Source organism: Perissodus microlepis, chromosome 18, assembly GCF_051167445.1.
Source record: "Perissodus microlepis isolate ML-2025 ecotype Zambia chromosome 18, ASM5116744v1, whole genome shotgun sequence".
In the NCBI taxonomy this organism is placed as follows: domain Eukaryota; kingdom Metazoa; phylum Chordata; class Actinopteri; order Cichliformes; family Cichlidae; genus Perissodus; species Perissodus microlepis.
The window spans coordinates 14,547,379-14,561,453 of NC_140478.1; the positions used below are offsets into that span (position 1 = coordinate 14,547,379).

At 39.8% G+C, this 14,075-nt stretch overlaps 1 protein-coding gene across 1 annotated transcript in view; it reads right to left on the reverse strand.

Annotated features, from left to right (window-relative positions):
- Positions 1–1,895: 1,895 nt before the first annotated feature.
- Positions 1,896–14,075, reverse strand: part of ece2a (endothelin converting enzyme 2a) — a 106,326-nt gene continuing 94,146 nt past the window's right edge. The window contains exon 5 of the mRNA XM_084913268.1: positions 1,896–4,927. Coding sequence (XP_084769394.1) covers positions 4,637–4,927 — 291 coding nt within the window. The 3' untranslated portion in view covers positions 1,896–4,636. The remainder of the gene's footprint in view (positions 4,928–14,075) is intronic.

Sequence of the window (14,075 nt, forward strand, 5' to 3'; positions counted from 1 at the left end):
GTTTGCAGTGACTGGCTAAAGTCTTCATTGTTCTTTGGAGAATTGCTTAATTCAGCCAAATTGGAGGGTTTTCAAGCATAAACAGACAGTTTAAGGTCACGCCAAAGTATCTCACTCTTATTTAACTCCGCGTTTTTGAGTCATTCAGAGCTTGCTGGTGTGTTTCCTGGCATAACCCAAGTGAGCTTGAGCTTTATGAACTGGTTGCCAGACATTTTCCTTCAGGATTTTCTGGAAGAGAGCAGAATTCATGGCTGGAGTCCTGCTGAAGCAGCAAAGCAGCCCCAGAGCATCACACTGCCACCACCATGCTTGGCTGTTGGTATGATGTTTTATGAAATGCTGCATTGGTTGCACAGATGTAACACGATGTAAACCTTCCAAAAACTTTTAAAAAATCAGTCCACAGAGTGTCGATGGTGGAAGTGCACGCAACCACGGCTTTTTGTCACTCCTGGTACTGTTAAAGTTACAGTGTGTTAAATCTCACCACTAGTAGACTGGAGACTGCTGAATTCTACTTTCTTGCCTTTCCCAATTCAATTGCATAATCCTAGTTATGGTGGCTGTTAAAGATATCCTGAAGTTTTCTGTTGGCAAGCACTGCAGTTTTTACCGCCATTAGCTGCTAGCCTCTGTTAGCTGCAGTTAGCCTCTGTTAGCTACAGTTAGCCAGCATTAGTGAAAAGGTCTTTGAAGTGGATTGAACATTGTTGGCCTCAGACACTTGGAATGGAATCAAACTGTTATCAAAGACAAAGTGTGATTTTTAGGACACTTGAGCCTAACGTTAGCTGCTACAATGTTAGCTTATAACCAGCTATTGTCATCAGCTGTTCAGAAACAGAAGGGTCGTATGTCTAATCTGCTAACAATAAGTGTTTGTGCACCTATTTGTGAGTTACAGCCCTGACTTCAGTTCAGAAAATAAGGCTTATGTTAAGAAGGAAGAGGATGACATGTAGACACTTGTGCTGACTCTTTCCTTTGTATTCTCACTTCTTTTGTGAGGTGGACCCTTTTCAGATGATAAAATGTAGTTATGATGATGCATATCTTGATTCTGAATGTGCAGACATGACTTAAAATTGACCTCAACTAGGTATACTCATAGGCAAGCAACTTGACACTAGCAAATTGTTGTCAAGCCAATAAAAGTTTAAGAGTTTGGTTTCAAAGTGAGATTCAGCCCTCTTACATTTCAAAACACCATGAAAGAAAAGTCTGGTGGTCTGAATGGGACTTTAGTTACTACCCCCATCATTTATACTTTCTATGCCAAACAGGGTACCATCAATCCTGCATAAGACCTCTATAGTCATCAATAACTCCCAGTTCTCCCCGTTGTTCAAAAGTTAATAAAAACCAATATTTCTGTGCAGTGCAACAAAAGCTTAAAATAAAATTCAACTCTTGCTTTTTTTCATATTACGATAAAGCTTACACAGTGCACGTAGTGCTTTTCTATCACTCGCACCTTGTTTTAGTGTTTTTTTTAATACTTGCATGATATTTTTTAATTCTTCTGATTTTTCTTATACTTTGCTCTTCCTTTACAAATTTTGCTGCTCTGCTGCCAGTAGACCTGTCCATGTTTCTGACTCGTCTTAAGCTGCCAACATGAATTCTTTTATATCCTGGATATGTTGAACTCGCTGTGTTGTACAGGTTAGCCCGCAAGTGGGAAAACAGGATAGACTCGGAAAAGGAAATATACCAGGGAAACAAGGCAGAGGAGAAACCAATGAGACAACAAGGAAGGCAACAAGTAAATGCAAAAGAGCTGAACATGCATAAAGAAAGTGACAAACAAAACAAGGCAGAGACACAAACAGCAATAACAGGAGACCCCATCTAAGAAACCTGAGGGGAAAAGAACAACCAAAAAGAAGACAAGTTTCGAAAGGAAAAATCAAAACCATGGCACAAATTTTTTATGTTATTTATTTATTTTGTTAAGCGTGATTACATTCAAGGAAACAACACTTGAAACAATCATGAATCAGTTAATTCATCAACAAGCGGGGGAACTCTTTCCTCGGGAATGACAAGATGAAAAGCTCCAGAGAAGCTGTGAAGCAAAGCTTGAGGTGAGGCTGTTTTGTAACCTCAAACTCAGAAACCAAAGCTACGGTTTATTAAAAACAACAACAATAATAATAAACTGGTGATACTCAACAACAAAAAAAACTGATTGAACACAAAGGCATAGAAAAAAAAATCACACACCTCTTTTTTCCTCCACGTTTTAAAAATAGGCAGTAATTAGATCTCAGTGGAGAATTAAAAATAAATGATTTCTACTTTATTAATGTGGTCCCCCCTCCAGTCACCAGCCTTCCTGTCTGTCTGCACGCCTGGTGCTCTCGCTCCCCTCTCTCTCCTGTCTATATTTAAGCAGCAGAGATCATAGGACCTGCACTTCATCTCATGTATCCTCAACAAATAGCACGCAGGGCAAGCTATTACTTGTATGTACATTTGTATGTGCACAAAGGTGTGTCTAATATGCATATCTCCATTAGCAGCGATTGTCTGGAATCTAAAGCAGACACGGGGCTCATGCAAACAACCCCAACAGAAAGGGGAGACTGTGACTGACATATCAATAGACTCTAATAGTTACTTTACATGCAGGCTGTTGCTGCTGTTGGTATGCACTACGTCTAGACATGCCAGCTTGTCTTGCAATCTGCATAACATTGGCAGACTAGTACTGCACTCCAGAATGCAGAGATCGCTGAACTATCCTGATATATTGTCGAGACAGGCATGACACTGGGATGTGAAATTGGTTTATAAATGATAAAAGTTTCAATTACGAACTGAAGAAGAGCCGAAGATGGTGTAGTAGCAGCACAGACGGAACATATTAACACAGAAAGAAGTCACACCATGAGTCACAGTTAACCTAGGAACAAATCCTTCTTGATGATGTCATAATTACACTAATTGATGCAGCAATAAACATGTTAAAAACGAACAAAAGTCCGCCTCAGAGGTAGGACGGTTACTTGGTTTCCTGTGGAAGCGCATTCTCCACATTCAAATAGGAAGTCTTATCTTACATAATTCGAGTGTGTCTTCTGTATCTCATAATGACAGGAAAGCCAGCTCTGTTACAAGTATAACAATTTTCTCGTAATTACAAGTTCCTGATGTTGTAATTATGAGAAAAGGTGAAGGTGGTTATCAATCATCGCTGTTCACTGAGAGACATTTGTTTCTATTATTTTCTTTCTATATGGTCTAAGACAGTGAGAGACATTCAGTGAGTCTACCTGTGTGAACAGCAGTTAAGTCATCACTGGATCATATTTTCAATATTTTTAACACATTTTTAATCAAATTTTATGGCCTAAAGGACAATAAAACTGTCTTTGCGTTTCCTCTGCATCCAACTGTCTTGTCTCTCTCTCATAATGTCCAAATCTTTGGAATAAAGGCAAACTTACTCTTGATAGAAATCACACTTAATGGTGCAAAAGTGAGAGCTCCAAATCATTCGTGTCCTAGCTTTAATCTGCCCGAATCTGGGAAATCACAAGATTTTCCCACTCTTTTCTTGTATGTACAAGAAGGCAAGTTTGAACTCATAAAGAAATTAGGCCAAGTTTTTTTTGCCTCTTTGGGGAATGTGATGCACTTTTGAAATATCAGACAACTCAATACTCTTCTGGGATTTTCCCACATAGGGGAGGATGATCCGGGAAAGAGAAAGTTTCCAGTAAGCGGCAGTTCTGTGGGTCAAAATGCCTCGTTGATGCAAGAGGTCAGAGAAGAATAGCCAGACTGCTTCAAGCTGACAGGAACAACAACTCAAAGAAGCACTCGTTACGACCAAGGTATGCAGAAGAGCATCTCTGAAGCACATGGGCTATAGCAGCAGAAGACCACACTGGGTGGCAGTAGTTCAAAAAGTCTTAATATAACTAGAAAATAAGAGACTGGAAAACTTTGCCTGGTTTGATGAGCCTCGATTTCGACTGTGACATTTGAATGGTGGGGTCAGAATTTGGTGTAAACATCATGAAAGCATGAATCCATCCTGCCTTCTGTTAACAGTTCAGGCTGGTGATGGTGCTGCTGTGGCCTCCACAGTCATCAGATCTCAATCCAACAGAGCAACTCTGAGATGGGATTTGACGAATGTTTCCAGCACCTTGTTGAATCTGAGCCGTGAAGAATTGAGACAACAGATCAGTTAGCCATTTTTTTTCTTTGCAAATGAGAAATTTATTAAGAGTAACATTTGTTAATCATGTTTTCAAAACGACAAAAGGCACACATTTGTCTATTAAACTATTGTGAATACATCTGGTCAGACGCAGAATTTTGTCTCAAACTTTTAGATAAAATATGGATTTCAATTTCCATTTATACAGCAGTTCTCTTATCTTTACAACATCTTAATTACATTTGCAGAACATTTATCCAAATATAAATCGGTATCTTGATAAAATTAGACTTTAAAACTAATATCTAGTACGTCAAACAGTATAAAATAGTTATTCCTTACAAATTCTTAATAAATACATAAAAACCGTAAGGCAGAAATTTGGTTAACAGTTTCCTGTTGCAAAAAATCACAATATAAAGATTACTTATAAAGGCAATCCTACATATCAGAGTCACCCTACAGGTCAATTTTAGCCAGGAAGTCTTCCTTATCATCATTTGTTATTGTAGCAATCCTGGTTGGTGGAGATTTGGTGTCCTCCAGCAGCTTTTTCTCCAGAGCTGCATCTTCCGGGCTGAGCTTCTCCCCTTTGGTCATGACATACACAAAATATTCAAAGCCTTCTCCATAACTTTGATGTTTGATGGACCATTTATATTCCGTACGGGCATAGAGCCGTTTCCTGAAAAAAGGCTGGGCGAAGGTAACGGAGACAAACAGACCTCCAGGTTTCAGGCAGCGGCTGATCTAAGAAGGCAAAGAAAAAGCAGGAGAACCTTATTAGGACAAACAAGCACATCCTACATTACCACCAAGACACACACCATAATCATAATTTTCAACACGGTCACTACCACCTGACTAATAAGTATTTGATGATGCTGGGCAATGAATCTTCATGATTTATGTAAATAGAAAAACTTGGAATTATTTTATTTTGTGGGATTATTTCGTTTTTAGCCAAGAGGCAGGTGCAATGGGAAGGCAGGGACAGAACAGTGATATGCAACAAAGATAATGATAATATTTAAAGTGGACGTTTTAATTATCTGGTACATGCTTTAAACCTTTAGGCAAAGGCAAAGGAACAGCTTCCAAGGATTCAATCATAGTCCTCACAGGAAGTCAGCTGCTTTGGGCTCAGCGTGGCATAATGTGGACTGATATCTAGTTAGTTGGTTGATAAGACAAGGTACTCTGCAGCAGGGATGCTATTGAGTAGAACGCTTTAAGAGCACTGCTTTAGGCTGCACTAAGTGTACTAGACCTTTGATGATGTCTTGAGTGCATTCTAGTGAAATATTCCTGTGAATTTAAAAAACAACTTTCTCAAAGATTCATGTCTCCGTGATTTAAAGAAAAACTATTGCATGGATCAGCCAATCAGGTTGCTTTAATGCGCACAAGGTGTTTTACTCTGTAAGCCTCTCAGCGACTTGGTGGTTGCATAATGCCCATCTCTGCGTAGGCTTGCTAAGACAATTACATGCATTTTCTGCAAAGCTAGACTTTCTAAACAAACCCTCGTTTTTTGTTTAGAAAGTATGCATCTGACTGAGTGATCATCATTACTATGATGGGTACAATGTTATTATAAAATAAGGCTGGAGCTTGGAAAATAAAACCTGAGATAATCTTTTTTTTTTTTTCTCAAAGTAACGGTGTGGGAGAAGCAATCTTCTGAAGTGAATTCAAATCTGAGTCATAACATCTCTCTGTGGCTGCTGCTTCTTTGTTATACACCTTGAATTTTAATTACACTGACAGGCACAAAAGAAAAAAAAGAAGTGTCTCGGTAAAGTTTGTCAACCACACGCTGCTAGAGATTCTCCAAGTCTTTTCGACTCTACTGGGATGATGTGAGTCTTGGGAGTCCAAAACCTCCCATATGTGTTTGGCTAGGTTAACGATCAGTGACTGTGAAGTTCAAAGTGCACGATTTACATCATTTTCATCCTCATCAAACCACCTCAACCCCTGTGGGTGGAGGATAGTGTCATCCAGACAGAGGCCACTGTGATCAGGACAGAAGTGTTAAAAGTGACCATTCAGAACAACTTTGTATTGATGTGCAGTGACCATTACCTCTGAAGGGACACTATAGAGCCAGCTGATCCTCTCACTGTAGGAGTGAAAGGTTAAGTTTTTTCCCCTAACATGTCACCCATCTGTTACATCTGTCAAATACCAAATTATCTCAAACTGACAGAGCAGACTTTAAGCACTGAGCTTCTCAGTCTACAGTGGCTGCTGCTTAGTCACGCGGTCTGATAACACGGTGTGACAGGATGAAAACTTAGAGAGTCCCTGCATATGAATAATTGCTACTTTGATTCTCTCACCATACCACCGTGTTTATCCTTTGCGAGGGATACACGTGTGCATCAGGACACGGCAAGTTTCACAAGAGGCAGAGCTCAGGCAAGCAGGAGTATAAAGACACACACGCACATTTAGTTAGACATTAGCAGAGAGTTTCTCCAGAGACATAAGTGTGTGTGGGAGTAAAGAGACACAACTCGCAGAACTCTGTGTAGACACAAACTGAGCTTTTTTTGTGTGTTCCATAAATCAAACATGTCAACAGGGTGAATAACAGATTGCAGGAGAAATATTACAAGTCTGCAGCAGCTTTCTTAAATCTATTATCTGATATGACATCAGAAGATAGTTCAGTAATTTGTCTCTTAAACTCAAAACAAAACTGTTACTGATGATTCAGCCGGGGGTGGGGGGGTGCTCTGGAAAATGTGAAGGAGGGGGTATTTTCATGACCTTTAAAGCTTTTTCTATTGATAAAGAACCCCCCTCAATTAAGTAAGAAACAATTAAGTGACAGAAAGTTCCTATTTTTCACTATTTGCTGTTTTTACAGGGGATTTGCATAAAAAATGACATTTTCTTTTAATTAAATAAATTGTATATTTTATAATGATGGGACAGTCTGACAGTCTGTAATTTTACACAATATCACACGTCGCTGGTTCAGGACACTTAAGGTTAAAGTAGTCTGAATGTGGCCCACAATGTAAAATGAGGTTGACATCCCTGGTGTGAAGTGTGATTGAATACTGTCAGTGTTTACAGATCTGGCTGTGAGACTTCGTGTTAATGGTACTCTGGGCATCCCCAGAAATATGCGGCCCATTGGAGAAAAAAGCTTTGGACCTAACCTGTTGGTCCCGATTTTTAATTTGACCTAAAAATTATCTGAGTTTGTCCTAAATTCATTTTGAGAATGAAAACAACTATTAGCTAAACAGGTTATGATATCTGTCTGAACACACAGACATCTACTGAAAAGACAATGCAGAGAGAAGCTACTTCGTGGTCTTTCTGGGTGGCTTCTTGCCCGGGTCCTGAGGGCAGAGAAGCTGGTGTTGAGCTCACGTGTGACTGTCATGCAAGCTGGGATGGAGTGGCTGAGGTCTGTATAGTACTGTGACAGAGTGTGGAGCCAATCCTCATATACTGCTGGGGTCTTTTGAGAGTTGCTCTCAGAGGAGCACGTGTATCCTGCTCTTCTCACATGATTCATCTCCACCAGCATGCAGCCTATATATGAATTATTCACTTTTCACTGTGACACAGAGGAAAAATGAGAGGAAGAGTGGAGGGGATGTTGGATATGGGATAAAATATGTCATGTAAGGCAAAGAAACAAGAAAGTGAAGAAGATGTTCCAGATGAGGGACACAAGATAAAAGTATTTAAAACTAAAACCTTTTTATGTTCAGATTTACAACATTTTGGGTAAAAGCAACTGCACTAGTTGTCTTCCTGACAAAGCTAAACTAAGTTAGGCTGAAATAACTGTCAGCCAGTCGGGAAGCGCAGAATCCAGACTTCAGTGTTTCTCAAAGCTGAGTTAAACACACCACTGCTGCCTTTCCCCCGTCTACACAGTAGGAATGGTGAACATGTTAGCTCACAGCTGTTTCCACTTAGCACACAAACATGACTGGTTTGAATCATGTTTCTCTTCAAAACATTTATCGAGAACGCAAATGGTCCCAGTAAATGTTTTACTGTGTTCTTCTAGTTTGACATGAAATGAATTTGGATGAATGTTTGACTTGATGTTATTATCTATCTAGGCTCTTTGAAGACATCTCCTGTTGGTGGGGCTTCACTGGTGGAATATTTCACTCACCCTTAGGTGGAAGCTTGCTATTACTAGAACGCACCGCGTGGAAGGCCCTTATTGGTGAAATATTAATAGAAAATATTTAGTTGATTCATAGACTCTATTTTATTCCCTGATGTGGGCCTGTGTGCCAAACTCCGTTGGAGTTTTTACATAACCTTGTTGTGAAAATAAAGACATTTTAATTTTATTTTGAAAAGAGTATCTTGGAGTTTTTGATATTCAAGCCTATATATATCCCTTCCAAAGAGCACCTCAAATATGCTATGCTGCCAAAAGTATTTGCTCGTCTGCCTTCGCACACTTATGAACTTGAGTGATATCCCATTTTAATCCATGTGGTTTATTATGATATAAACAAGGTTTATGAGTGTTTATGGGAATTTCTGACCATCCTTCCTGAAGGGCATTTGGGATGTCAGACTGATGGTGGACGAGAAGGCTTGGCTCACAGTCTCCGCTCTAATTCATCCCAAAGCTGTTCTTTCAGGTTTAGGTCAGGACTCTGTGCAGGCCAGTCAAGTTCTTCCATTCCAAACTCGCTCATCCATGTCTTTTGGGACATTGCTTTGTGGACTGGTGTAGAGAGATGTTGGAACAGGAAGGGGCCATTACCAAACTGTTCCCACAAAGTTAAGAGTATGAAATAGTCCAAAGTGTCTTGGTATGCTGAAGCATTAAGAGTTCCTTTTACTAAAACTAAGGGACCGAGCCCAACTCCTGCAAAACAACCCCACACCATAATCTCCCCTCCACCAAACTTTACTCTTGCCACAATGCAGTCACACAAGTACCGTTGTCCTGGCAACCGCCAAACCCAGACTCATTCATCACATTACCAGATGGAGACGCGTGAGTCGTCACTCCAGACAACACATCTCCACTGCTCTAGAGTCATCAAGTAGCGGTGTACTTTACAATTTGTATTGTGCTTGTGATGAAGGCTTGGATGCAGCTGCTCAACCATGGAAACCGCTTCCATGAAGCTCGTTATGAACTGTTCTTGAGCTAATCTGGAGTCCGCACGGAGTTTGGACGTCTGCAGAAAGTTGATGACACCTGCGCACCGTGAGCCTCAGCATCCACTGACCCTGCTCTGTGATTTCATGTGGCCTTCCAATTCATGGTTGAGATGCTGTCATTCCTCTTTGTTACGTTACCACTAACATTTGAATGTGGAATAATTAGTAGCAAGAAATTTTCATAACTGGAATTCACTGAGCTCCTGAGAGAGCGACCCATTCATTCACAAATGTTTGTGAAAGCAATCTGCATGCATAGGTGCTTGACTTTACAGACCTGTGTCCATAGGCGTGATTGGAACCCTGAAATCAATGGTTTGAATGGGTGAGTGAATACTTTTGTTAATATATTGTAGAAATGGGTAGAATCCATGGAGTACAACTTATCAAAAACAATTGACATTTATTGGAAAAATTGAGATCTTTAGGAACTAAATATATAAATTTGTGTGAGTCAGTATTATGTGTATCTTTAACTGTTGTCAGTCTCAGGATGCCAGAAAATGCTGTTTTCTTGAAATTGGTGGAGTCTCACAGAAATGCATGAGATTGTCCTTTGTCATCAGTGCTGTGAAAACCTACCACAGATTTAACGAGACCAAGCTTGTCACATTTAAATGCATGTACCATGTGGCACCCCCTCTCAACATTCAGGGTGGAGTGGTTTATTTTAATGCAAAACCACAACCTAAACTAAAACTAAACCAAGTAATTTTTGGTGCTGAAATCTCGCCAAACAGTCAGTGAAAAAATGAAACGAAGCACAAGAGAAGCAACTTGTGATTTTTGCCACCTCCACCCCTCGAGCTTTTGCTGCTCTTTCAAACAGAACCACCCGCACTGACCTAGCTGATGCTTGGAAGTAACTGTTGCCAAAGGAAACTTCCTGTGTATCATATAAATGTTCCTTTAATACTGTACATTTTAGCAGTTTTCTCAGAAAGTCCCTTGGCTGTCACATTTAACTTTACGCCAAAGTGCGACTCGCATTTCACTGAACTGCAGCGCGAGTTAACATCCTCCTGACTTCATCACTTCAGACATTATTCATGACATTGAGATGTATGGCTGCACTCTGTGCCTTTGGAGTGTAACTCCAGAATCTTATGTCACAGGTGACTGATGTCACTGCAGCCCAAGAAGACACTGAACTACAGCAAACGAGTCAGCTATAACTACTGTAATACCCACTGTTTGACAGTGAGGCTGGCAGTTAGAGGATGGCAATAAATTTCAGGTCATTTTACACAATGTAATACATTAGTCATACATCAAATTACCCTTTGTGTTTACAAGATACATTACTAACCCAGATTCTCACACTCAGCATGGGCCTGTATGTATGCATACACTGAAAATCCTCATGAGGAGGATGATGCTCTGAGTGAATTGAGTCATATTTATACAAAGTCTATATGCAAATCAGCTCGTGCATGGCAGCAGCTCTGACATGATGTAAATCACACACACAAAAACAGAATCTCATTTCTTCAGGACAAGTGGAGAAAAAAGCAACAAACACAATGAGTCACATATTGGAATTAACAGATGGATAAACTGGGATTTATATGAAAATGCAGTCAGAAAAACACGGAGGCTCTTTTCAGTCCGTCCACTCTTTGTCAAACATCTGTAAGCTGATCCCAAGTAGGACACAGGGTTCCTCCAAGAGGACAGGGGAAACCACTGTGGTAGTATTCATTTTCACACACTACTGAAGTGCTGCCCCAAAATACACAAACACACCTGAAAACACAGCTGAGATACACAAACACACAATGACACGCATGGACCCACACACACCTACCCCCACACACACACCAACAGGTCATAGCCTGTTCTGAATTATTTAGCGTGGCAGTTGAAGCTTGTGTCCAAGTCACCTGACGTGTCTTGAATGTATAAAGAGGAAATATGAGATCCGGAGTTAAGTTTCCCATGAGATTTCCCAGGTACTCCCACTGACACCTTTGGGTAATTTATCTCTTTGTTATCATTCCATAGAGGGAGTTCATAGCGAGAAGAAAATGGAGCACAGCGTCAGTTCACGCAGGCCATGAAGTTAAACTTCACCACAATCCTGGCATATCAGTTGATCTCAATGCAGCTGAAGGCTCAGCTGATACTTTCCATGCATCTAATTTATAAATCTAGGAAGAAAACAATGTTTAGGCTGCTTAAGTCCACTCACATCTGGTCATCTGTAAGCTGCTGAGCAACCCACCTGCACCCATGCTCAACCTGACTTAAACCAGCTTTTAACTGATTCCTTGCTCTTCCCACTGTAAGCTTTCCACGTATTGGCATGGAAGCGTGGAGCGGTATCAGGAAAGAGCCACAGTGCCAAATATAAATAAGAGCAGATGGAAATAATCTTCTTTTGGCTATGGCAGTCCTGATGGAATTATACATCAGTAAGTTTTGAGCTAAAATGCATTTCGTTGTCTCCAGTGTCTTTGCAGCTTTGTCTAAAATGGGATTAACCTAAATTTTATATTTAAGGAGCTCTTTTCCATATTCACATAGTTTATTGTGCTAATCTAAAATTAGCATCCCTGCAACATTCATATACAATTTGTTAGCTATTACCTGCTTACATTTCTGGCAACACCATTAAGATCAATTTTGCACAGTTTACTGTGGCCAGGTAGTCTTGTTAAGCTTACTGATGAACCAAACTGACCCTATAAGTACAATGAACTTCAAAAAGGACTTATATTAACATTAGTAAATGATTTAATAATTGATGAACATGTTGATTTATTCTGCTATACAGAAACTGTACAGGATGAATATGTTAGTTTAAGTGAATTGCCACCTCAAAGTCATACTAATAGCCCATTTCCACTAGTACCTACTCGGCTCGACGGCCGTTTTCCATCACAATCGAGCACCACCTAATGTGCGTAAGGTCGTTATAGCAACGACTGTACGTTTAGCAGCCAAAAGTCCCGTGACATCATTTGTATGCAACACAAACGCCACAACAAAGAACCACAATGAGACAATGGTACACCGGCTGCTTGGTTCATGGCTTTTTTGTCATATTCAGGGACCACATTGTTGTTTTTTGTATAGTGATTTCCCTTGTTGCTGGGTTTCAAAAATGGCAGTTTTGATTTTGGCGAAGGAGATGCTCTCATGACTCATTGAGCAACGCCACTGAGTAGCCAGTTGGTGGTATGCAGTCCGTTTACATCACATTTTCGGATCGCCTCAGATAACTTGGGATCCCAGCTGAATAGGTACTAAAAAAGTACTTGGTACCAGGTACTACCATCTAAAACCCTAAAAACCAAGTAGAGCCTTGCCGAGCCGACCCGAGTAGGTACAAGTGGAAAAGGGCTATAAACTGTCAGAATCCTCAAAGCACAGGTCGAGGAGTAGGAGTGACTGCAATCTTTCACCCTAGCCTATCAGTCAACCAAAGACCCATTTGGTTCTTTATTTGAAAAGCTCTATTTTAATATGTAAAGGCCTGGATGAAATCTAATTTACTACGTCTAAATTCAAATAAAACTGAGGTCTTTACTTGGTCCTAAAAATCTTACAAACATGGTAACTTAACTATTTTATTAGGTATTTACTTTGGGGGCTTCCCATGATGCAATGAGCATTTCTTCTTCACTCGGGTCTTTTACCTGTCTGTCTGGTTATGCATCACTACTGTATTTAATCATTAGTAAATATTAAATTCATCCTCTTTCTCTCATAGTGTGTCTTTTATCTTGTCTCTCTATGCTCTCTTCTCTTCCCCTTCACTCCAACCAGTAGCAGCAGATGGCTGCCTGTCCCTGAGTCTGGTTCTACTGGAGACAGTTTTCCTGTTAAAATTGAGTTTTTCCTACCAAGTGCTTGCTCACAGGTGGTTGTGTAATTGTTGGTGTTTCTTTAAATTTTGTAGGGTTTTTACCTTCCAATATAAAGCTGTTGTTGTGAATTGGTGCTATTTAATAATAACTGAAATTAAATGATATGCAGCCAAACTAACATCTAAGATTTGAGAATAAAATGCAGGTTTTGTTTTAGTCTATTAAAAAATGTCAAGAGCCAGTGAGAGAGCTCTGGAAACTTAAATATTTTAAGGGGGCTGAATCTAAAATGTGGTCATATTTTAGATTTTATAAGTGTGGAAGAAGGTTTGATTGAACATGGTATCTCTAATAAAACTGCCTTATGACCACGACATCACTGAGGGCTTTAGAGCAGGAAAAATATAATAGTTTATGCCTGCAACTTGAAAACAACCTGTCAATAGTGCAAATCAATGCTTTCTGTGTTACCTGTCTGCTAAAATCTTAACAGATTGTCAAGCCGCCATGTAAGCTGTATCTGCAGACAGTAGTTAAGTTTCTTCCCCCAAATAAAATATCTTGTTCAAAAATTGGCAGTCAGAGTGGTTGAAACAGAAAGAAACACTGCAGACTGCTAAAGTTCCCTCTGTACGTCAACATTTTGGCTGATTGCATCACTGTTTTCTTAAGATTTGTTATGCAAATCATGCATGCCAGTGTGTACACTCAAATACAACCGACAACAAATAGAAAAATTATTTGTTTTATATGTGTTGTATGCATTAGAACTGCATACTACTATATTTTGCTTATGAGATTAAGTCTTATAATTATCTTGCATGAGAGTAATAGGGCACGTAACAAAGATGTTCTTAATAAAAAAGAACAAATATAATAAATATATATGAGAACTACCAGTCAACCTTTTTCTG